The sequence below is a fragment of the Malus domestica genome, chromosome 15 (genome assembly GCF_042453785.1).
Source record: "Malus domestica chromosome 15, GDT2T_hap1".
Classification (NCBI taxonomy): Eukaryota; Viridiplantae; Streptophyta; class Magnoliopsida; order Rosales; family Rosaceae; genus Malus; species Malus domestica.
Window position 1 is genome coordinate 22,184,513 of NC_091675.1, and position 23,965 is coordinate 22,208,477.

Below are 23,965 nucleotides of genomic sequence, written 5' to 3' on the forward strand. Positions count from 1 at the left end.
ATAACGAGTAATTTTTCTTCATGTCTAATCCCCCATGAAAAATCAGAACCCGACCATCAATATATCTCGAATACGGCGTTATCCATTCAAGTCTAATCATGGATATCAAACGAGGCCGATACGTTAAACAAATTCACCAGCAAATCAAAAGTCCAACAAATCGCCTAGAGAGGCCCTCAACCAAAAACAGTGTCACATCCATGAATATGCTGGCGGTTTAACACATAAAACCGGCTTATCCAACAAATACATTCTGAGATTTATTCCCCATTGCTGCAAAAATACACATTCAAATCCGCGATTGAAATTATTGATACTTTGGATCGCATCAGTTTTTAAAACAGATGAATGCAATAAATTATTAGTCAAGAAGCTGTACCTACAACAATTGACAGAATTATTCTTTGCGGAGTCACTACATGCTCGTAAAAAGATTTTCTGCGTGACTATGGATGACCGGGTCTGTAGTCTAGTCGGACCCTCTCAGTAGACACGAGCTTTAGGTGGGAATGTCTCGATTTCATCATCTAATGTGTTCATGTGAACCGGTCTGTAGTCTAGTCGGACCTTCTCATTTTCCCAGTATCTGCATAGAAAACGAACATAATTTATTCAATGAAATGCCAAGAATAGATAACGACATATTTCCCAAAACGGTCTCGGTTAGAACTTAGAATACACAGCTAAACAAAGAACGTGCATTTTTAATAATTGAGTCTAAAGTTCCTTGCGACTTTGGAAGTCCCTCATCCAAACAGAGGGTAAAAAGGTGTGAAGTTTTAAAATATAAAGACAACAGTCTAATGAAACCTTCACGGTTACTTTTGAACTTTGCCTAGAGGAGATAAACTGTTTGATCTATCAAGTAATTGTGAAGCGACAATTTTGCCTAACCGACCATTCTACCTGTGCTTTCTCTTTAATTTCATATTATTCTTTTTTTTTTTTTGGTAAATTTAATATTATTCTTAAGAGGATGGAAAAAATGACTTACCCCAATGTATGTTTTATCCATTTCTCATCATCCCTTGTCTGCAAAACCAGAGGAAATTCATTTATATAATGGTATGGAAAAGATATTCTAACTAAAAGAAACAGGACTAACCGTGAAGTCTTCACGAGCATGTGCTCCTCTGCTTTCTTTCCTGGCTTCAGCAGAATGCATGGTGATACAGGCATTTATCAAAAGGTTTTCCAACTCTATGGTCTCTATCAAGTCAGAGTTCCTGTCAAAAGATATTATTTTTGAATCGTAAGCTAATGAAATAAATAAACAAACGATATACTTATTTGTCAACATTCTCGTAAAAAACAATTTCACCATATCAAACTCCGATCCTTCAATTGAACCTCATGAAAGCTCTCCCAAGCCTTGTCAATCAACTGAGCACCTACAAAAGGATCACAGAAAAGGGGGTAAATAAAAGGTTGCAACAGTAAGTGATCTCCAACCTAAAAGTTTGGGAAGAATATGAGATCTTCAGTTGAAAGAGAATGCAATAAAGCAACTTGATGTATCCCGAAAGCTAGAAAATGGGGTAAGGGCACTGTAACTTCTGTCAAAAGGAATACCTTCTTCTAATGTTTCCTGTGTGCGGAACACAGCAGCATTATTTTGCATTATTCGTTGCATATTCAACCGGATTTTTGAAGTTGGTAATGAGCCATTAGAATTCCTTATTTTGTCCAACCATGCAATGGTCTTCTCTCCAGCATCCTTTGCCAGAGGCTTTTGTTTCTCCCCTACACAAACCAATTAGAGAAGTTTAAGTTTTTCATCTGTATATTATTATTGATTTATCTTCATTAGCACGAAAATAAGCTTACCCGGTTTATGGATCTCTGCAACTCTATTTGCACAAGCTCGACCAAAAACAACAATGTCAAGGAGTGAATTTGCACCAAGCCGATTGGCACCGTGAACAGATGCACAGGCTGTCTCCCCCGCTGCCATTAACCCAGGTATTATTGAATCTGGATCATCTCCTTTGATGGTAAGTACCTGAAAAATAAGAGAGCATGTTGGTCAGCAAAAGCAAACTTTCACCCTACATTGCAGACCATTGACTAAATAATTTGACATAAATTATATCAACTCATACCTCTCCGTGGTAATTTGTTGGAATTCCACCCATATTATAGTGCACAGTAGGTAAGACAGGAATAGGCTCCTTTGTAACATCCACACCAGCGAAAATGGCAGCGGTTTCAGAGATACCAGGAAGCCTCTCCTTCAGTACATCTGGGGGCAAATGATTCAAGTGGAGATAGATGTGGTCCTTCAAAGGTCCTGATGAAAGCAGCTGTAACAGTTACTAAAACACGCACCAAAAGCATAGAAAATGGATAGCAGGGGTCTTTCTCAAAGATACACAGCAGTGTCAGTATGGATAAAGGTCAATATCATTTCTGAATGCATCATTACCTACACCACGACCCTCCCGGATTTCCATAGTCATAGATCTCGACACAACATCCCTAGAAGCAAGATCTTTCGCTGTAGGGGCATATCGTTCCATAAATCGCTCACCTTCACTATTTCTTAGGATACCACCTTCCCCTCGTGATCCTACAAAAAAAAAAAAAATCATAATATACAATTTTCCAACTTCAAATTGAACTGTGACTAAAGCAACAAGATAATAACAAATAACAAGGTGAGATTACATAGTAGATCACTAACCAAAATTTAGGTTAACCTAACAAATATATCAAAACCTTAAGAATCTAACCTTCAGTGATGAGGCACCCAGCACCATATATACCAGTAGGGTGAAACTGCACAAACTCCAAATCCTGCAGAAGGAATACAACAATAAAATATATAAATAACGACAGTGAACACGTACTTATAGATTAAAGAATGGCAAGGACCTAAACACAAACCTGAAGCGGGAGCCCAGCACGTGCAACCATGGCATTACCATCTCCAGTGCAGGTATGGGCTGAGGTTGCAGAAAAATAAGCTCTACCATAACCCTGAGAGAAACACAAAAGATAGATTTGGATATGATTGCTTAAATGAAATAAGGTGAACGTCAATGATATATCTCCAATGGGAACAAAAAACAGAAAACGTACCCCTGTGGCCAAAATTGTTGATGATGCTTGGAACCGATGTAAAGTCCCATCCTCCATATTTAATGCAATGACTCCTTGGCAGGTCCCTGAATATTTAATATTTCAATAATCAATTACCTTAACAACATGCACACTGGATATACAAACACAATTCTTTTTGTCATGTTTCATTTGCAATTCTATCAATACAGTGGACACAGCTGAACATTTTACACAATATAGAATACCCTGGTAATATACCAAAGCATCAGCATATAAGACCAAACCTGCAAAATGGTGAGGATTAAGATTTATACATTTAAGTGGAAGTACCATTTCACTAAAAGACACTTAAAGTTTATGAATTTAATGTACAAGAGCATGTTATCAAATCAAATTCATCTAATATGTAGTGTATTACAACTTTCTTCTCATGAAAGGCAAGTCTGAATATAACTAATTACTTCTGATATTCTTCTGGTTTGTTGAAACGTTTGTCTTCCTATTGTTCAATAACCAAAACAAATGGATCGCAACTTGCACTGATTTTATTTGTTTTTTCATTAAATAAGGTGCGTCTATTATGCATCAACTTACCCTCACTGTCCATTAAAAGATCCAAAGCAAAGTATTCAACAAAAAATTGTGTATTATGTTTCATAGCTTGTCCATAGAGAGTATGCAATAGAGCATGCCCAGTTCTGTCAGCGGCACAAGCACAGCGGTATGCCTGTCCACCTGTAGGGTAGCAAGATAAAGGTAAAGGAAGCCAATGTCAGACAATAGAAACCATAAGATAAACATACCAACTTCAAAACTGCACGGATGCATTGTCTTACCTTTTCCAAAGTCAAGACTTTGACCACCAAATGCACGTTGATATATTCTTCCATCTTCAGTTCGAGAAAATGGCAATCCATAATTCTCAAGTTCAATCACAGCTTTCGGAGCCTCTCTACACATATATTGGATGGCATCTTGATCACCTATAGAAACACGAAACCCTTACATGTTAATATACAACCAAAAAGTCATAAAACCACATAGCCTATGTTGATATGTCTGCAAGTGTACGTTGGTGGTGTAACTCTGCAAGAAATCATTACACAGCTAAATAGAACAACCCCTTATAATCTATACAACCAAGTGTTTACGTATAATGCCCCCAGTCAAACATCAAATGAAAATCATAATCGGGTCAAGATTAACAGGTAACATACCCAGCCAATCGCTTCCTTTGACTGTGTCATACATGTGCCATCTCCAGTCATCCTCAGTCATATTTCCTAATGCAGCATTTATACCACCCTACACACAACTCAGGGCATAAACAAGGATATCCAACCGAAAGAAACGAACTTTACAGAGACACATAATTTCAAGGGAGCTATATGCAATAGTAGGATTAAGTTGCAATATCTCTTACCTGGGCTGCAACGGTGTGTGAACGAGTTGGAAAAAGCTTAGTAATGCAAGCGGTGTTAAATCCATGCTCTGAAAGTCCGATGGCTGCTCTCAGCCCTGCACCACCAGCCCCGACAACCACAGCATCATAAGTATGATCCACCACAGTGTACGGAGAACGTCCTGTAGCCTGCCAACCTCAAAAGGCACAATGTTATCATCAAATACAATCGATCACGAAGTAATAAAATTAAACTTGCGCAGATTAAATAATAATCAACTGAACAAATACAGTGCTTGCATTTTTAAAAGCCAAAAACAGTATCTTTGAGTCCAACTTTATCTTTCAAAGGAAGCTAATCCAATTATCAGCAATGAGGTCGTTTGAGGCCGTTTCAATTTCGAGAGAAAAAAAATGGAGAATCAGACACATTTAAGCTTAGATTCCCTTATTTTCCAGCTATTTCTCGGCAACCAAACAGACAAGGAACGCAAAAAATCAAGTACATGCATATATACAATGACAAATACCAAAACAATCAGCTGGAATCCCATTAAAATCCAACAAAATTTATAAAAAAATCCGAAAAACCAAAACTTTACAAACAAACAAACAGTTTCGGATCAATTCCGATGAAGCTAAGAAGAACAAGATTAGAAAAACCCTAAGATTGAGATAGTGATCGTACGGATTCGGAGGAGAAGAGCCTGGGGAAGTGAGATCTAAGAGAGTCACCGGAGGCGGATCTCTTGGAGGAAGAAACGCCAAGCCCACGAGAAACGCAGCGCCACATGTCGCCGGAAGCAGTGGTAGCTCTGAGGGGGGTGTTTGGTTACGAGTTTACCTCAGGGGATTGGAGTGGGAGCGTCTCTGCTGTTATCGGGTGTTTGTTTCTTCTCGGCGTCAGAGTGGAGGCGAAATGTCAAGCGCAGCAACGAAATGGGAATAAAGTGGACGGTGGGTTTTGCGTATTGTGGCGTCAGCGTGTGATTAGCGAAAGCTAAACAGTTAAAAAGGAGTTAAAAAGTTTCACTAAAATTTTGTCTCGTGCTTCTTTGTTCCTCGCATTTATCACAATTTGTCACGAATTTAGTGATATTTTTTATTTGTAATTGATAATTTTAAAATCAAATTTCTTAAGTTTTAAGTTTGATATTAATTTATTTAATGGGAATTGTTATCAGTATTTCAAAATTTTTATCCTACACTTCTCATAAGTGTATTTTTTTCTTATAATTATAGAAAGTTTGGAGTGTCAAATGAGATTTTTGAAGTGCTAATAACAATTCCCTATTTATTTCTTCCATTAGTAAGTTTGAAGTGCTAATTATAGAAAGTTTGTAAGTTTGATATTAATTTATTTAGTCATATATATATATATATTTTAAATGAAAACTCATATGTTTAATTATCATAAATGATGAATTCGATATTAATTCCACAAGCTCAACGTTTTGCTAACATCACTTCTGGAGAATATTTGCTTCATAGTTGTCAAATTTGTTGACATATTTGTGTATAAATATCGCAATGGAATTTAGTGATTGTTTATTGACCACGCTTCATATGCAAAAACCTCACATTGATCACTTTCCTCCTCCCTTTTCTTTAATTAATTTGTTATAAGTCGGTTTAGCATGTGTGATTGGATAATGTCCGCCTATTGGCATCATAAAAGTGCTTTTAGGAAAGGACTTTTATGAGTCGACGTGGAAGTCCAATATTTTGCAGGTTTGGTAGGAAGGGCTGCGGGTGCTATTTAAGCCACGATGGACATAGAGAAGACAAGGTCCATGTGGCATTTGATCCACCATTTGCTGATAGACTTCGAGTTCGAATTGAATTTGGATTAGAAATTAGGAATAGTATCGTATCATGTTGTCACATATATGTCTACACAAATTAAAAGCAAATATAATCAAGAACAAACATTGGTTTATCTGATAACTAATCATATCCGTCAATGATTAAGTTACATGAACTACCTCTTAGTTTAATTGTAATTTTATTTCTCAATTGAAAAAAACGTATGTATGAAAACACCTGATTGTTATTAAATTAGTCGTAAATTTAGTGTTAATTTTCAAAACGCTATCGAAATGGAGAGTGTCTCAGACTTTTCAATTAGAGTTTATGAGAGTTTCTCATTTGGGATTGGGCCGGACTTTTTGCTAATTATACACAGTTTTGGGCCAGTACCAGATATTCACATCTGATCTGAAAAATTGGATGTGGGAACGCATCAAATGGACTTAGAGCCCATCACATGAATATACAGGCTTTGTTTTGTCCGGACCCCGGAATTAAGTTGGGCCGGATACAAAGCTGTACTAGGTTGGGTCAAAGCCCAAATCTCAATTTTGCAATTGCCTTCATCTTTCCCCCACAACTATGAAGGCTTAACTATGTCCTTCACAGTCACACATTGCCCTGCAACAATATATTTAAAGGAAAAATAATAAAAAGAACTTGAAAACTTTGAGTTTTAACGATAAAAATAAAATAAAGGGTAAAATGAATAGTATCGGGATTGACTTTTTAGTGTAAAAGTGTGATTTTTCATTAAAGTGAACAATATCGCAGGCTTTTGGTTAAAACTCCCTATATTTAATGGGGGTCACTGATTTAGAAGGATGTGAGATGTGGATCAGGTTATGGAATATATTGAACATCAAGTTCAAAGGCACAAATCTTACATTTAGAATTAAGTTTGGCATAACTGGGCTCTACTGTTTGATTCGGACCCATGACCCGTCATTTCTAAGAGAATGAAAACATACACCAAAATTTGCGTTATGCGTCAAGTGAGCGTATTGGGCCAAATTTCATTAATTACAGTGTTTAGGGTTTTAAGTTTTAAGGACGTTTTAGACGTTTTGTTATTCTATTAATATTTGGACTCTAGAGCCTAAAAAAGACATTATAAATAGAATGATTAGGCTTTAGGAAATTAATCAATAAGTTTTGATTTGTTCTTATATTTTTATGGTGGATTTCAATTTTCTGGTTCTTTCACGTTAGCATTGGATAATTGATTTTTTGTACTATGTCAGTGTTTGGACATGTATGTGTTATAATTGTTAGGGTAAACTATCATTTTTCCCCTTAAACTATCACCCTATTGTTAATTTATCCCCTAAACTATTTTTTCAGCCAATTAACCCCCTGAACTATATATAATGTGTCAATTTACACCTTACCGTCAAACTTTTAAACTTCCTTCCAAATTCTGTTAAAAAAATCAATTCTTTAATTTAAAAAAGAAGATCACTTTTAACTATTAAAGTAAAACTAAAACTTGAAAAGAAAATAAAAGGAGACCTTATTCTCTAGTCCACATTCCTTTAACCCAGCAATTCCATATCCTTCCCTGCCCGAACTCCACCCCCACCCAACCCGCCACCTTCATCACGATTCTCTCTCTCTTTCTCTCCCTCTCTAAAAAAATTGTGGGGTTAGCGGTAGATTTGAAGTCCATATTCGGGCAGCCCAAGGTGGAGGGGCGGCTAACGATTCGACTCCATTGCGCCGATTCTGATTCAACTCCATTGAGCCAGTTCCAATTCAACTCCACCGAGCCGGTTCCGATTATGCCATGCCACCACAGCTGATCCTTTGCACCTTAGAATCCACATCACTGATTCCACTATAATCATTGGGAGTCTGGGAGGCCATTCTCTCTCTCTCTCTCTCAACCAATCATTCGTTTGCTATTTGCAAGGGTTTTTTTTTTTTTTTTTTTTGGTTTTTTATTAATTTTTATTTTGCGTTGGAAATGACAAAATCACCCTTATTTTTAATATCTAAATGGATGGAATTTAACAAATTTAATAGTAAGGAGTACATTGGCCAATTTTTATAGTTCAGGGGTAAATTGGCTGAAAAAATAATTTAGGGGGTAAATTGACAATAGGAAGATAGTTTAAGGGGAAAATGACAGTTTACCCTATTTGTTAAAGAATAGGATTCCACAATGGTCATGTGATAAAATAATATCACCAGAGTCTTTTATGATAAAACTCAACACCTATGAATATATAATTTTTTTTGAACAAACAATATTATCTATACTAAAGGGAGGAGGTGGACTTAGCCTTACAATGGGGCTAGGAATAATATGGTTCAAATTCGTCTTTGACGAGAATTGAACCTAAGAAAGGAATATCACTACAACGTAGTATTAAGTGGCCTATCAATATGTGTTGGAACTCAATTTGTCCCACATTGGACAGAGAGAAGAAGAAAAAGCAGTTTATATAGAATTACCCCACTCTAACTAACATCAAGACCTTTTGTGATAAAACCCCACGCCTGAGGATTGAGCAGGTGGTAAAGTAGGGACAATATCGGTGTTGTTAGAGTGGGCTCTCGGCTCATTGACCTGAAAAATTTCACATAGTATTAGAGTCAGGGGGTGGGCTCGTATTGCCATGTGATTGGGTGGGTCCCTGTTTGGCCTCGCGTGATGGGTGAGTCCCGACATGCCTCCACGTGGTTGCCGATGTGTTACCCTACTCTAACTAACATTGAGATCTTTTGTGATAAAATCCCACACCTGAGGATTAGGCAGGTGGTAAAGTGAGAATTGTATCGATGTTGTTAGAGTGGACCCTCAGTTCGTCGAATTAAAAAATTCCACAATATGTAATTAAGTTGCGACGATAGTGACAATTTGTAGTGGACTTGCAAAGCTTATCAATATTGGACCATATTCGAAAACTTAGGAATCAATTTGTACCTAAACCTGAAAACTATAGAGAGAAGGAAGATGCTGGAAAATCATATACAACAACAACAACAACAACAAAGCCTTTTCCCACTAAGTGGGGTCGGCTATATGAATCCTAGAACGCCATTACGCTCGGTTTTGTATCATGTCCTCCGTTAGATCCAAGTACTCTAAGTCTTTTCTTAGAGTCTCTTCCAAAGTTTTCCTAGGTCTTCCTCTACCCCTTCGGCCCTGAACCTCTGTCCCGTAGTCACATCTTCGAACCGGAGCGTCAGTCGGCCTTCTTTGCACATGTCCAAATCACCGGAGCCGATTTTCTCTCATCTTTCCTACAATTTCGGCTACTCCTACTTTACCTCGGATATCCTCATTCCCAATCTTATCCTTTCTCGTGTGCCCACACATCCCACAAAGCATCCTCATCTCCGCTACACCCATTTTGTGTACGTGTTGATGCTTCACCGCCCAACATTCTGTGCCATACAACATCGCTGGCCTTATTGCCGTCCTATAAAATTTTCCCTTGAGCTTCAGTGGCCTACGACGGTCACACAACACGCCGGATGCACTCTTACCCTTCATCCATCCAGCTCGTATTCTATGGTTGAGATCTCCATCTAATTCTCCGTTCTCTTGCAAGATAGATCCTAGGTAGCGAAAACGGTCGCTTTTTGTGATCTTCGCTAGATTGCTCCGGTCATTAGTGTGGATAAGTATATAAATGGATAGAGATAGGAAAGCAAACACAAGATGTACGTGGTTCACCCAGATTGGCTACGTCCACGGAATAGAAGAGTTCTCATTAATTGTGAAGGGTTTACACAAGTACATGGGTTCAAGCTCTCCTTTAATGAGTACAAGTGAATGATTTAGTACAAATGACATTAGGAAATATTGTGGGAGAATGATCTCGTAATCACGAAACTTCTAAGTATCGGAGTGTGGTGTCGTCTTGACTTGCCTTATCTGTCTCATAGGTAGATGTGGCATCTTCTCTGGAAGTACTCTTCCTCCATCCAGGGGTGATATCTTTAACTGGTGGAGATGCACAAGGTAATGTATCAATTTCACTTGAAGCTTACTTGTAGTTTCAAGCTTGGTCAAGCGCGATACAAACCATGTAGTAGGAGTCCCCCAAGTCGCCGAGCTAGGGGGTCTGCTGAAAGAGGTGACAGACAAGGTAAGCAATCAGAGCTCCGACTGATTGTTCACCTTCTCCCCATCTTGCAGCAGCATGAAGGATAAAGAAAAGAAAAATGAGAAGAGATGATATGAGATACTTTTGCTTTTGAAGAAGTAACTTTCCACAGGCTTATTCTTGAACTGAGCTGGAGGGTTTTCTGGTTTCCTCCAGAGTATAAGGCCGACTGAAGAATTTGAGGGTCAAAACAAGTCCATCAAATCTAGAGTACGTTCCACCCTGCTGATATGGGATACTTTTGCTTTTGACAGAGTAATGGATGTATCGGCACGTGTGCTGTTACGCTTGTCTCCACATGCTTCCTTGTATCCTTCGCACTTGCCCTATCTGTTCCTCAAGCAGATGCGGAAATCTTCCCTGGAAACATAAGATGTTGAAGATGAGTACTCGAGAGCAATGCCAGGTAAGTAATCAGGTAAGGGGTTCCAGGCAGTCAGTTCCTGGCTGGAAGCTTGATTCCAAGTGCTGACTGATTGCTCTCTTTCTCCTTGTCTTGCAGGTAAAAACAAGGCCAAAGGAAAAGACAGGGAAAAAGCATGATATGGGATACTCTTGCTTTTAACCCTGATGATATGAGATATTCTTGCTCTAGTATAGCTTGTTTGCAGAGGTATTATCGGGGGGAAAGAAAGCTGAATATTTCGAAAGGCTTCGTTGGGAGTGCCCTCTTAGATATGATGAAGGGTTGAGCATTTTTGCAGGTCTGCCTGTCCGTTGGGGATGGAGGTCGACATATATAGGAGTCTCCCTAACAACAAGTAGTAATGCTATTCATTTACCCTGCTTGGTCATAGCACGGTAGTGGGAGCTGCCAGTTTCACATGTTTTAACTCTGTCAGAGCACTTTGAAAAAGTGGTCTGTGGTATCTGGCTCTCGAGATTCGGAGAACGATGCCTCTTCGATTTTTGAGAAAGCAATCATGCTGGGGGTCTGGCTCTCGAGATTCGGAGAGTAGTGTCTCTTCGATTTTTGAGGAAGTAATCATGTTGGGAGTTTGGCTCTCGAGATTCGGAGGGCGGTGCCTCTTCGATTTTGGAGCAAGCAATCCTGTTGGGAGTGTTGTCTCGAATGTGAGTAAAGGTTGGGCATGTTTGCTAGTCTACCTTGCCCCAAAGCACAAAGGTTGACACACAGGGACTTTCCAATTATCTAGCAATGGTACTGTTCCTTTACCCTATCTTCGCTTTTGAGAAAGTAGTCATGTTGGGAGTCTGGCTCTCGAGATTCGGAGGACGGTGCCTCTTCGATTTTGGAGCAAGTAATCTTGTTGGGAGTGTTTTCTCGAATGTGAGTAAAGGTTGGGCATGTTTGCTAGTCTACCTTGCCACGAAGCACAGAGGTTGACACACAGGAACTTTCCAATTATCCAGCAATGGTACTGTTCCGTTACCCTTGTGGGTAATAATATGGTAGCTAGACCTTCAAAATTTATGTGTCTAAACTTTGTTAGTGCTGTTTCTTTGCTATTCTTTTACCTTTCTTGGTCAGAGCGATGTAGTGGGAGCTGCAAGCTTCACGTGCTCAACTTTGGCAGAGAACTTTGGCAAAGTTATCTGTGGTACCCATGAGCTATTGTTGCGTGTGGGAAGTGGGTGATTGAACAGTAAGATTCATGTGCTTTCTACTTCACCAGAAGTCTTCGACAGAATGCCCATAATTTCTGCAAAGCTGAGTGTGCGTGTGACAGGTGCTGACAAGGCTAGAATAGTAGGTGCCTCTTCGATTTCTGAGATCGGCCCTCGTGGTCTCTGAGCAGCCCAGCTTTTGAGAAAGCGAGCGCCTCTTCGATTGATTCGGAGAACGATGCCTCATCGATTTTTGAGAAAGCAATCATGCTGGGGGTCTGGCTCTCGAAGATTCGGGGAGCAGTGTCTCTTCGATTTTTGAGAAAGTAATCATGTTGGGAGTCTAGCTCTCGAGATTCGGAGGGCGGTGCCTCTTCAATTTTGGAGCAAGCAATCTTGTTGGGAGTGTTTTCTCGAATGTGAGTAAAGGTTGGGCATGTTTGCTAGTCTACCTTGCCACGAAGCACAGAGGTTGACACACAGGGACTTTCCAATTATCCAGCAATGGTACTGTTCCTTTACCCTCTCTTCGATTTTTAAGAAAGTAGTCATGTTGGGAGTCTGGCTCTCGAGATTCGGAGGACGGTGCCTCTTCGATTTTGGAGCAAGCAATCTTATTGGGAGTGTTTTCTCGAATGTGAGTAAAGGTTGGACATGTTTGCTAGTCTACCTTGCCACGAAGCACAGAGGTTGACACACAGGGACTTTCCAATTATCCAGCAGTGGTACTGTTCCTTTACCCTTGTGGGTAATAATATGGTAGCTAGACCTTCAAAATTTATGGGTCTAAACTTTGTTAGTGCTGTTTCTTTGCTATTCTTTTACCCTTCTTGGTCAGAGCGATGTAGTGGGAGTTTCAAGCTTCACGTGCTCAACTTTGGCAGAGAACTTTGGCAAAGTTATCTGTGGTACCCATGAGCTATTGTTGCGTGTGGGAAGTGGGTGATTGAAAAGTAAGATTCATGTGTTTTCTACTTCCCCAGAAGTCTTCGACAGAATGCCCATAATTTCCGCAAAGCTGAGTGTGCGTGTGACAAGTGCTGACAAGGCTGGAAAAGTAGGTGCCTCTTCGATTTCTGAGATCGGCCCTCGTGGTCTCTGGGGAGCCCAGCTTTTGAGAAAGCGAGCGCCTCGTCGATTTCTGAGATCCGCCTTCGTGGTCTTTGAGCAGCCCAACTTTTGAGAAAGCAAACGCCTCTTCGATTTCTGAGATCAACCCTCGTGATCTCTAAGCAGCCCAGCTTTTGAGAAAGCAAACGCCTCTTCGATTTCTGAGCAGGCGCCTCTTCGATTTCTGAAGCTCCGTCGAGTGCAGATTTTTATAGGGGCTGGCATTAAGTTCCAAAACACACTTGAATCTCCACTAGTAGAAGCTTCATTCTTGCACTTCTAAGATCTTGATTTGTCCGACCTCTTCTCTCTTCAACACCTTTGAAAATGTCTGGCCCCTCCGACCGTCGTTTTGACTTGAACCTTGTTGAAGAGGCAGCCCCGCCTTCTCCAGACAACATATGGCGCCCATCATTCGTCTCCCCTACTGGTCCTCTTACCGTTGGGGATTCCGTGATGAAGAATGATATGACCGCTGCGGTGGTGGCCAGGAACCTTCTCACTCCCAAAGATAACAGACTACTTTCCAAACGGTCTGATGAGTTAGCTGTTAAGGATTCGTTGGCTCTCACTGTTCAGTGTGCAGGTTCTGTGTCTAATATGGCCCAACGCCTATTTGCTCGAACCCGCCAAGTTGAATCATTGGCGGCTGAAGTGATGAGTCTCAAACAGGAGATTAGAGGGCTCAAACATGAGAATAAACAGTTGCACCGGCTCGCACATGACTATGCTACAAACATGAAGAGGAAGCTTGACCAGATGAAGGAAACTGATGGTCAAGTTTTACTTGATCATCAGAGATTTGTGGGTTTGTTCCAAAGGCATTTATTGCCTTCGTCTTCTGGGGCTGTACCACGTAATGAAGCTCCGAATGATCAACCTCTGATGCCTCCTCCTTCTAGGGTTCTGTCCAGTACTGAGGCTCCAAATGATCCCCCTCCGGTGCCTTCTCTTTCTGGGGCTCTACCGACTGCTGAGACTTCTCCTAAGCAACCTTTGTGAAGGCTCCCTCTTGTGTGTTTATTTTGACTCATGTATATGTACATATTTGTAGCTTATCGGGGATATCAATAAATAAGCTTTCCTTCATTTCAACGTATTGTGTTAAATACACCAAAGCCTTCTTCGCTAAGTTCTTTGAATTTTCTTTTGTTGAAGCTTGTATGTTGAAGCTTTCTGAGTAGAGCATGTAGGTTGGGGTAGTGTTCCCTTAATTTCCCGAGTGAGGAAAACTTCTCGGTTGGAGACTTGGAAAATCCAAGTCACTGAGTGGGATCGGCTATATGAATCTTAGAACGCCATTGTGCTCGATCCTGAGTCATGTCCTTCGTTAGATCCAAGTACTCTAAGTCTTTTCTTAGAGTCTCTTCCAAAGTTTTTCTAGGTCTTCCTCTACCCCTTCGGCCCTGAACCTCTGTCCCATAGTCGCATCTTCTAATCGGAGCGTCAGTAGGCCTTCTTTGCACATGTCCAAACCACCGTAACCGATTTTCTCTCATCTTTCCTTCAATTTCGGCTACTCCTACTTTACCCCGGATATCCTCATTCCTAATCTTATCCTTTCTCGTGTGCCCACACATCCAACGAAGCATCCTCATCTCCGCTACACCCATTTTGTGTACGTGTTGATGTTTCACCGCCCAACATTCTGTGCCATACAGCATCGCCGGCCTTATTGCCGTCCTATAAAATTTTCCCTTGAGCTTCAGTGGCATACGGCGGTCACACAATACGCCGGATGCACTCTTCCACTTCATCCATCCAGCTTGTATTCTGTGGTTGAGATCTCCATCTAATTCTCCGTTCTTTTGCAAGATAGATCCTAGGTAACGAAAACGGTCGCTCTTTGGTATTTCTTGATCTCCGATCCTCACCCCTAACTCGTTTTGGCCTCCATTTGCACTGAACTTGCACTCCATATATTCTGTCTTTGATCGGCTTAGGCGAAGACCTTTAGATTCCAACACTTCTCTCCAAAGGTTAAGCTTTGCATTTACCCCTTCCTGAGTTTCATCTATCAACACTATATCGTCTGCGAAAAGCATACACCAAGGAATATCATCTTGAATATGTCCTGTTAACTCATCCATTACCAACGCAAAAAGGTAAGGACTTAAGGATGAGCCTTGATGTAATCCTACAGTTATGGGAAAGCTTTCGGTTTGTCCTTCATGAGTTCTTACGGCAGTCTTTGCTCCTTCATACATATCCTTTATAGCTTGGATATATGCTACTCGTACTCCTTTCTTCTCTAAAATCCTCCAAAGAATGTCTCTTGGGACCCTATCATACGCTTTTTCCAAATCTATAAAGACCATGTGTAAATCCTTTTTCCCATCTCTATATCTTTCCATCAATCTTCGTAAGAGATAGATTGCCTCCATGGTTGAGCGCCCTGGCATGAACCCGAATTGGTTGTCCGAAACCCGTGTCTCTTGCCTCAATCTATGCTCAATGACTCTCTCCCAGAGCTTCATTGTATGACTCATTAGCTTAATACCCCTATAGTTCATGCAATTTTGTACGTCGCCCTTATTCTTGTAGATAGGCACCAAAGTGCTCGTTCGCCACTCATTTGGCATCTTCTTCGTTTTCAAAATCCTATTGAAAAGGTCAGTGAGCCATGTTATACCTGTCTCTCCCAAAAGTTTCCACACTTCGATTGGTATATTGTCTGGGCCTATTGCTTTTTTATGCTTCATCTTCTTCAAAGCTACAACCACTTCTTCCTTCCGGATTCGACGATAAAAAGAGTAGTTTCTACACTCTTCTGAGTTACTCAACTCCCCTAAAGAAGCACTCATTTCATGTCCTTCATTGAAAAGATTATGAAAATAACCTCTCCATCTGTCTTTAACCGCGTTCTCTGTAGCAAGAACCTTTCCATCCTCATCCTTGATGCACCTCACTTGGTTTAGGTCCCTTGTCTTCTTTTCCCTTGCTCTAGATAGTTTATAGATATCCAACTCTCCTTCTTTGGTATCTAGTCGTTTATACATATCGTCGTAAGCCGCTAACTTAGCTTCTCTGACAGCTTTCTTCGCCTCTTGCTTCGCTTTTCTATACCTTTCACCATTTTCATCAGTCCTCTCCTTGTATAAGGCTTTACAACATTCCTTCTTAGCCTTCACCTTTGTTTGTACCTCCTCATTCCACCACCAAGATTCCTTTTGGTGTGGGGCAAAGCCCTTGGACTCTCCTAATACCTCTTTTGCTACTTTTCGGATACAACTAGCCATGGAATCCCACATTTGGCTAGCTTCCCCCTCTCTATCCCACACACATTGGGTGATTACCTTCTCTTTGAAAATGACTTGTTTTTCTTCTTTTAGATTCCACCATCTAGTCCTTGGGCACTTCCAAGTCTTGTTCTTTTGTCTTACTCTTTTGATATGTACATCCATCACCAACAAGCGATGTTGATTAGCCACGCTCTCTCCTGGTATAACTTTGCAATCCTTACAAGTTATACGATCCCCTTTCCTCATTAGAAGAAAATCTATTTGTGTTTTTGACGACCCACTCTTGTAGGTGATCACATGTTCTTCTCTCTTCTTAAAGAAGGTGTTGGCTAAGAAGAGATCATATGCCATTGCAAAATCCAAGATAGCTTCCCCATCCTCGTTTCTCTCCCCAAAACCATGGCCACCATGAAAACCTCCATAGTTGCCTGTCTCCCTGCCCACGTGTCCATTTAAATCTCCTCCTATAAATAACTTCTCCGTCTGAGCAATTCCTTGCACCAAGTCTCCAAGATCTTCCCAAAATTTCTCCTTCGAACTCGTATCCAACCCTACTTGAGGTGCGTACGCACTAATCACATTGATAAGTTCTTGTCCTATTACAATCTTGATTGCCATGATTCTATCTCCTACCCTCTTGACATCTACAACATCTTGTACCAAGGTCTTGTCCACGATGATGCCGACACCGTTTCTCGTTCTATTTGTGCCCGAATACCAAAGTTTAAACCCTGAGTTTTCTAGATCCTTTGCCTTACTACCAACCCACTTAGTTTCTTGTAGGCACATAATATTTATCCTTCTCCTCACCATAACTTCCACTACTTCCATAGATTTTCCCGTTAAGGTTCCTATATTCCACGTTCCTAAACGCATTTTGCTCTCTTGAACTCTACCCTTCTGTCCTAGCTTCTTCACCCTCCCCCATCTAATAGGATCAAAGTACTTCTTTTGTGTGTCCCGGGTAAAGTTGATAGGAGCATATGCTCCCAAACAACTTTGAGTGGAGTCGTTCGAAAAGAAGTTTCTATGGCCCCCTTGCTCATTTAACACTGCATCCGGGTGCCGATGGAGATACAGCGACCCTTGCTCACTTATCACTGTGCTCGGGCCACACAGCGCGCCACTTACGGGTGACGCCCTAGCTTTAGCGCGATTTTGTTCTGGATTCATTTTCATAAGGATTCGACGTGATCATGGAGTGCCGGCTGTCGACTACCTGACGCCCTCCCCCTCCTCCTTTATCCGGGCTTGGGACCGGCCATGTAAGACATAGGCGGAGTTATGCTGGAAAATCATATAAGTTGAAAATTTTGTATGGCCAATTATACATGATGCCCTTTAAAACAAAAAGAGACCTATTGATCGACAATGATTTCGGTTAGTTTTCACTGTCGATCCCTAATCACTATATCCATCCTAATTAAGGTCCACATTTCATTTCTTAGAACCATAACGTGCCAGCTTCCTAGACCTCAGGTCCGGAGTGAGGGAGATCAATGATCGACAATTCGACATTCGACAAGAACAAAAACCCATTAATCATTTCAGAAGCTAAGGAAACAGCAAGAACAAAACAATTCCACATTGGAAAGCGAAATAAAACCTAACAAGGACGATTACTGTTGCACTACAGGGATAAAAAACCCATTCATATTTTGGGTGTTCCCCTCCAGCACGCTCAGACTTCTCCTCTCACCTCTCCCTTTCGGTAATCATTTTCTCTCTTTTTTCTTTCAAATTCTTCTTCTTTGGGCATGAAAATCAGTTGCTGAAGAGCTCAGATCTCCATGCCGTAATTTATCGATCTTTTGTTGGATCTCATAAATACAATATGAGAGATTGAGGGAGAAGCATAAATACAATATGTAAAGTTTAACGGATTCATTATTTTCTCTGTTCTCCTCGTTAAATCTAGTGAGCACAGTTCACCGAACTAAAATAGCGAGTCTTTTGAGTTATGATTTTATGCGTTTTTCCGTTAATATAGCGAAACAACCTCATTTAGTGAAGCTATTGGTGATGCTTTTATAGCAATAAAGATTTAATAAAGGTAGTGATTTAGCTTCTACTCTATAATTTTATCATATTGCTGCCGAATAAGCGATGTAACAATTGTGATAATGAGGGTCACTCATTTATTTAATTATAGGCTTGGATGAGGGATAACCTAACAACTGTATAAAGATTGTCTTTACTCTCACAATACACGCCCTATTCCAATGCTAAACCCTATTCACTAGCAAGACCATTTAGATTGCAGAGAGTAGAACAGAGTTCTGAGATCAAATTCCAACCATGTCTTGGAATTCAAGAGATAAATCTATTTCTTTTATGTCCATTTGGTTTATTCAATATGTCATCCTAATGTCTTATTATTGTTCTTTTCAGCATATATCTTACAAGGTAACACTGGTGAGAAATACATAGAAAACAAAAGGTTACTGAGCCGTGGACTTATTGCTGTTCAAATGTTAAAGTTATTAGAGCAGTTCAAAATACCTATTCGATAGGTGAGCATCAAACAGTAAATAGCAAAAACGATGGAAATATAAATGATTAATATTTTACGGTAAAAAAGAAAAATAAATATTCTTACATATAAATAAATAATTTACCCTCGAGTCTCTCCCAACATGCATGAAGGACTCAAGACAAAATCAAATTTAATGAGACAGAAAAGGAAGACGAGATATTTTGTTTATCCTCTAGGGTTTTTGCATATATGCAGCTTGCTGAGAGTGGTCCTAGCTAGTATATATCATCCGAGTAGCTGTAGCAGTACATTTGGTCTTTTTCTTCCTTTTTTTTTTGCATCTGAGTACGTCTAGTAGTACAAGAAAGACTCATCTACTTATCTACACTTCCTACGCCACCATGACAACTGTGTTCTTACAAGACGTTGTATCATTAGTCCGGATATCACAGTTGCATACCAAAGTGTAGGAAAGTCTCTCATATCCCTGGTGCAGTAGAAACAATGGAGTCTGATTTGATTTGATTCCAATCTAATTTCATGGAGTTTAAAATTGTTGGGATTATATGAGATTAGTTTGGTACGTAGCGGTGGGCTGTGATTGGTAGGCCATTTTGGAAATCGACGAAGGGGAAAGCAAAAGGTTTGTCGAAAGGATCGGCTAACTCCCAGTGGAAGTTGAGGACAAGGTGGTGGATGAACACGGCCATTTCAAGTTTGGCCAATTCTGAACCGGCGCAAAGTCGTGGTCCTCCCCCAAATGGCATAAAGTTGTGACTTGTCATGCTCGTGTAGCATGATGATGACGACGATGATCCACGGTGGTGGTGGTTGTTATTCTGCTGCATAATCATTAACAACACAAATAATTAATCACCATGTTAGACATCTAATCAAACAAAAAGCTTTTTTTTTTTTTTTTTTTTTTTTTTTTTTTTTTTTTGTAAGCTCATTGGGACCTATACAGGAAAGGGAGAAAGTCTAGGGTGAGGTTGTTCAACACAACAACAACAACAACAAACTCGCATTTGAGTGGGACTACTTGCATTTAAGCCCATCTGGTCCCACTTCTCGCGTGTGTTGTTGCATGAGGCATCCTTGTCCAAAACTCTCCTTTTGTATGAGTTACTATCTGTACAGTCTAAGTGACGGATTCACTAAGGAGCAAAAGGGGTCAATTTACCCTGCAGGCTCGGTTTATTCCCATTAAATTCTTAAGAGTTACCTCCAACATATTTGACAAAATGCCTCAAAGAGCCAACTTTACTGTTCGGGAAAAATTCGAGGGCTTCATTTGTGCAGTACATGATATACATCTAGAACTATGTTAGTTTCTAGGTTAGCTTGCATTATCATGGTGAGTGTGACTATTGCACCATAATCATTGCAAATTTCATATAAGTTCCGTGGTGTACTCTCTTAAACCTTTTGTGACGGATGGACTTTGTAAGTAAGTGTTTCTATTCCCTTGTTTGTTTGGGATATTCTGGATCAGCTTTTTGGGCTTTTTCTCCTTTTGTCAATAAAGAAGAAGAAATTGGTCAGGACCAGTTTGGCATTTGACCCACTAGAAAAGCAAAAGCACTTATGTGCACGTGCATGGCACCATGATGATACCCCACGTCCACATGGGAGCTCTAAAATTCTAATCTTCTCCCAACCCTAAAGTCTCTCCCCACAGCACACTGGGGCAACAAAGAAAAGCAAAGGAAAGTTGGGACCTAATGTAATGTCCGTACACAGTAAGCAGCTTCCAATCCTTTCAATTGGATGATCTAGACACTTCATCTGAATGGGAAATCTACGAGATCTCTCATCATATGCCTTTGCAACTATATCTTGTTATGCCTTATCTAATGGGATTCGAGAAGCGTCGACAACGAATCAAAATTCCGACTAGGTCAATTATAACCAGAAGGTACATTTCTTATTCGTAGTATGTCAAATGTGATATTTTATGTATCTGATAAAAAAGAGACGTATAACTGTATTGCTAATACTGGTTCATAAATATCAGAATTAGAAAGGAGTTAAATTTTTTTGGATCTCTTTGTTAAGAGTGGATCCATAACTAAACAACCAATGGCTGCTCTGTAGGAGCCACAAGAACAACCAAAAGGATGGTGTGCCAGGTACTCTTTTTACTTTTATTTTTAGCTTTGACACAAAGAATTATTTAAAGGAAAATAATAATGAAAAATAACAATTATGAGGCATGCTGTACAAAGGCCAAAGGTATTGACTGACCTGCCATCTCCATGGATTGAAGTGTTGCGGGTGGTCAAAAAGTAAAGGATCCAAATGCACGGCTGCAATCACCGGAAGCACTTTCCACCCAGATGGAATGTCATACCCTTTCCAAGTTTCAAACACCAAATCAAATATAAATAAGAATTCATCCCAAGTTTTTTTTGTCGAGAAAAATTTCAGTAGAACAACCTAATCGGCTTAATGATAAGCATTCACAAAAGATCAAGTTCCGTCATATTTGGTACCATCTGACCTCATGCAGGAAAATGTTCCAATGAAACGACTCTGTCCTTTGTAAGAGGCTTGATCATCAAACTGATTATGCCAGGTTGCTCTATTGAATGTTTTCTTGCTTGGTCATTTGTACTTACCTATAAATTAGTCTGACATGTAGGTGTAGAATAATATATTTATTTTTGTACTTCTGTTGTATTATTCGTCTGTGCTAAACTGAGATTTAAAGTAAAAAGAGAGTGGCATAACCGGCCTCATCTTCCAGATGACTTTTTGGCTACAAACACTAAATTATCCTTGACACTCACCTTTGTACCGAACATCCTTCAGAGCCTTTCTGTGTAAAAATCTCACCACATTCCCAAGCCGAAGTGTCTCACAGATTACCTTCACAAAAAGACATCAAAACTTTCAAATCTTGAAATAATTTTTTTTTAAAAAACTTTAACGAAAAGCTTCCGGTCCACTAAAAAGTCAATCCTGATATTATTCAGGTTATCCTTTATTTTGTCCTTATTGTTAAAACTCAAAATTTTGAAACTTTTTTTCATTAGTTTTTTTTTTTTTTTTTTTTTTTTACTGCATAAAGTTAAAACTTGAACCCATGATTAAAAGACTTACACATTGGGTGAACTCCATTTTCTTGTAGTCCTCCCAATTCAACTCTGTCTCGCCTGCCAGTTTCTTGGCTTTGGCAATTTCACTGTGTTCTTCCTGCAGAACAAATCAAATCCATAAATTTTTTTTTTAAATATAATCAAAACCAAAAAGAAGGATTAAAATTAATATTTTTGACTTACCCTTAACTGCAGAATTGCATTAGGGCAGCTTGGTAAAAAGTAAATTGCTAAGGCTATAGACACTGATGAAGTTTCATGGCCAGCAAAGAGCAAGCTCAATATTAAGTCAAGAATTTGCTCCTTTGAAAGATTTGAATTCTTCAGAACCCATCCAAGCAGATCATCTTCCCCAATGTTTTCGGTTCCCTCCATCAATCTTTCTTTCATTTTGCACTCTATAAACTTCAGAATCGTTGATCTTGACTGTAAAAATTTCAATAGAAATGGTATGAAAACAGTAAAAAGCTCAACTCTGATGACCACCCGTGTTGAAAAATGTTGATTAATTTACCTGTAAGGCTCTTCTGTAAGCTGTTCCTGGTAAATTCAGAGGAGGAGAAACCACACCTTTCATGAAAGTAACATACAATTTCTTCAGCTGCTCAGTCTCTGGTTTTCCAGGATCCAAGCTCATGATATGTTTGGCCATCAAGTTGAACGTGAACTGCAATCACTTTTTCAAAAAGCCCAGTTAAGCTTCTTTCTTTTATTAATTCGCAAGCATTCATTTCACAAAATGTTAATATGCAATGATTTTCGCACTCTCGTTTTCTCCTTCTGCACTCCTCTTATTTCTATCTCGCGATTCTCTTTTAGTTTATTCAATTATTGGACGAGAAACAAGGAGAGGAGTGCAGAGACACAAAAGCAGACTGCGAAAATCGCTTTCCGATTTAATTACCTTCTTAGCTTCATCCTGAGCTGAAAAAACAGAGTTTTCCTTCCAACTCCCCAAAACAAGAAGAGTGTGCTTTTCAACTTCTCTCATCAGATGGGTTCTGAGTCTGGCATGGCTCAAGAAGTTGAGAGATATCATCCTCATGTCTCTGTGCATGTCACCGACCAAAACCAGCATGGACCATTTCCCAAGAATCCCTCCTATGCTTCTTGGGTAGCTGCATTCAAACAATCTCCCTTCATTCTGCAATATGAATCTGTTGAGCCCTGCATCTGCTGACACAATTGTTGGCTCCCCAAACAAATTCGACTTGTAAATTTTCCCGTACCTGCAGAATTTTCAAGCAAAAGTTTAAGTTTTACATAAAAACGTAGCCAAGTTAGCCAGAGCAGCGTACTCGGCCCTCTGCACCCAAGTTCGAACATCGCCCGAATCAAAAAAATAAAACATGGGTTTTGAAATTCAAGGATTTTGGATTTCTGGGTAATTGTGACTCTTTTACCTTGAGATATGCTCCTCCATGAATTTGCCAATGGTGATTGCAGAGTAGGGCTTCAAGTAGCCAATGGTTTCACCAAGAAAAGGCCAACCCATGTTTCCTGGCGGGAGATTGAGTCTGGTTTTCTGGTTCTGCTTCCTTCTGAGAAGAATGAGGAAGAGGAAGAGAGCTACAATTGATGGAAGAAGACAGAGAATAATCTCTGAGTCAGACATGGAGGCTGCTGCTGCCTTCTAACTTCTGTTTTTCTTTCTGTTTTCTGTGGGAGTTTTTAATTTTAGCTGAAGCTGTTGTAGTACAGAAATGAAATAAGATATCTGCTTCTTTGAAGCTCTGGAGCTGTGGAAAAGCAGCTTCTGAGCTTATTCTTAAATAAAAGGAGGTTTTGTGAAACCAAAAACTAAATGAAAAGCTTCTGCTGCCAGTGGGTCACCTATTATAATAGCTTCTTCATTTTTGTCCAAAAACATGTTCGAAAACTCTGAATTTTAATAATAAGGATAAAATAAAAGATAAAATAAATAGTATTAGGATTAACTTTTTAATGTAAAAATATAATTTTTCGTTAAAATGAACAGTACCAAAATTGTTCGTTAAAATTATCTTTTTTTTTTCTGCATTAATTTATATACTATATGTATAAATATATAATTGCACATATACAATTAGGGAGTA

The 23,965-nt window shown here is 39.7% G+C and overlaps 2 protein-coding genes across 4 annotated transcripts; both read right to left on the reverse strand.

Moving 5' to 3' along the window:
• Window positions 1–235: 235 nt before the first annotated feature.
• On the reverse strand, window positions 236–5,507 carry LOC103401166 (succinate dehydrogenase [ubiquinone] flavoprotein subunit, mitochondrial). Of its 2 annotated transcripts, XR_523850.4 has the most exons (17): window positions 5,154–5,460; window positions 4,487–4,654; window positions 4,281–4,368; window positions 3,900–4,046; window positions 3,658–3,798; window positions 3,082–3,167; window positions 2,887–2,979; window positions 2,733–2,796; window positions 2,426–2,569; window positions 2,103–2,290; window positions 1,828–2,002; window positions 1,573–1,743; window positions 1,322–1,391; window positions 1,106–1,226; window positions 995–1,032; window positions 380–586; window positions 236–273 (listed from the first exon to the last, which is right to left on the reverse strand). XR_523850.4 is itself a non-coding variant. In XM_008339878.4 (16 exons), exons 1-16 carry the CDS (start codon window positions 5,256–5,258, stop codon window positions 484–486), a joined length of 1,902 nt encoding a protein of 633 aa, XP_008338100.1. In that variant the 5' UTR covers window positions 5,259–5,507; the 3' UTR covers window positions 236–483. The 2 variants fall into 2 exon arrangements, 1 of the variants encoding a protein (XP_008338100.1); XM_008339878.4 differs by having other exon boundaries at window positions 236–586; window positions 5,154–5,507.
• Window positions 5,508–18,859: 13,352 nt separating this feature from the next.
• On the reverse strand, window positions 18,860–23,704 carry LOC103401164 (cholesterol 22-monohydroxylase CYP90B51-like). 2 transcript variants are annotated; one of them, XM_008339877.4, is made up of 8 exons: window positions 23,294–23,704; window positions 22,795–23,119; window positions 22,405–22,557; window positions 22,074–22,316; window positions 21,895–21,987; window positions 21,582–21,660; window positions 21,037–21,143; window positions 18,860–19,628 (listed from the first exon to the last, which is right to left on the reverse strand). In XM_008339877.4, exons 1-8 carry the CDS (start codon window positions 23,503–23,505, stop codon window positions 19,362–19,364), a joined length of 1,479 nt encoding a protein of 492 aa, XP_008338099.3. In that variant the 5' UTR covers window positions 23,506–23,704; the 3' UTR covers window positions 18,860–19,361. The 2 variants fall into 2 exon arrangements, with proteins under 2 accessions (XP_008338099.3, XP_008338098.3); XM_008339876.4 differs by having other exon boundaries at window positions 18,860–19,631; window positions 23,294–23,700.
• Between the last annotated feature and the right edge of the window lie 261 nt (window positions 23,705–23,965).

Coding starts and splice junctions, on each gene's coding strand:
- LOC103401166 (XM_008339878.4), bottom strand. CDS start 5,258: ATGTGGCGCTGCGTTTCTCGTGGGCTTGGCGTTTCTTCCTCCAAGAGA. Junction 2,980..3,081: donor CAACAATTTTGGCCACAGGG/GTACGTTTTCTG, acceptor TGTTTCTCTCAG/GGTTATGGTAGAGCTTATTT. Junction 1,227..1,321: donor AAGGATCGGAGTTTGATATG/GTGAAATTGTTT, acceptor ATCTTTTGACAG/GAACTCTGACTTGATAGAGA.
- LOC103401164 (XM_008339876.4), bottom strand. CDS start 23,505: ATGTCTGACTCAGAGATTATTCTCTGTCTTCTTCCATCAATTGTAGCT. Junction 23,120..23,293: donor ATGGAGGAGCATATCTCAAG/GTAAAAGAGTCA, acceptor AAAATTCTGCAG/GTACGGGAAAATTTACAAGT. Junction 21,988..22,073: donor ATGCAATTCTGCAGTTAAGG/GTAAGTCAAAAA, acceptor TTTGTTCTGCAG/GAAGAACACAGTGAAATTGC.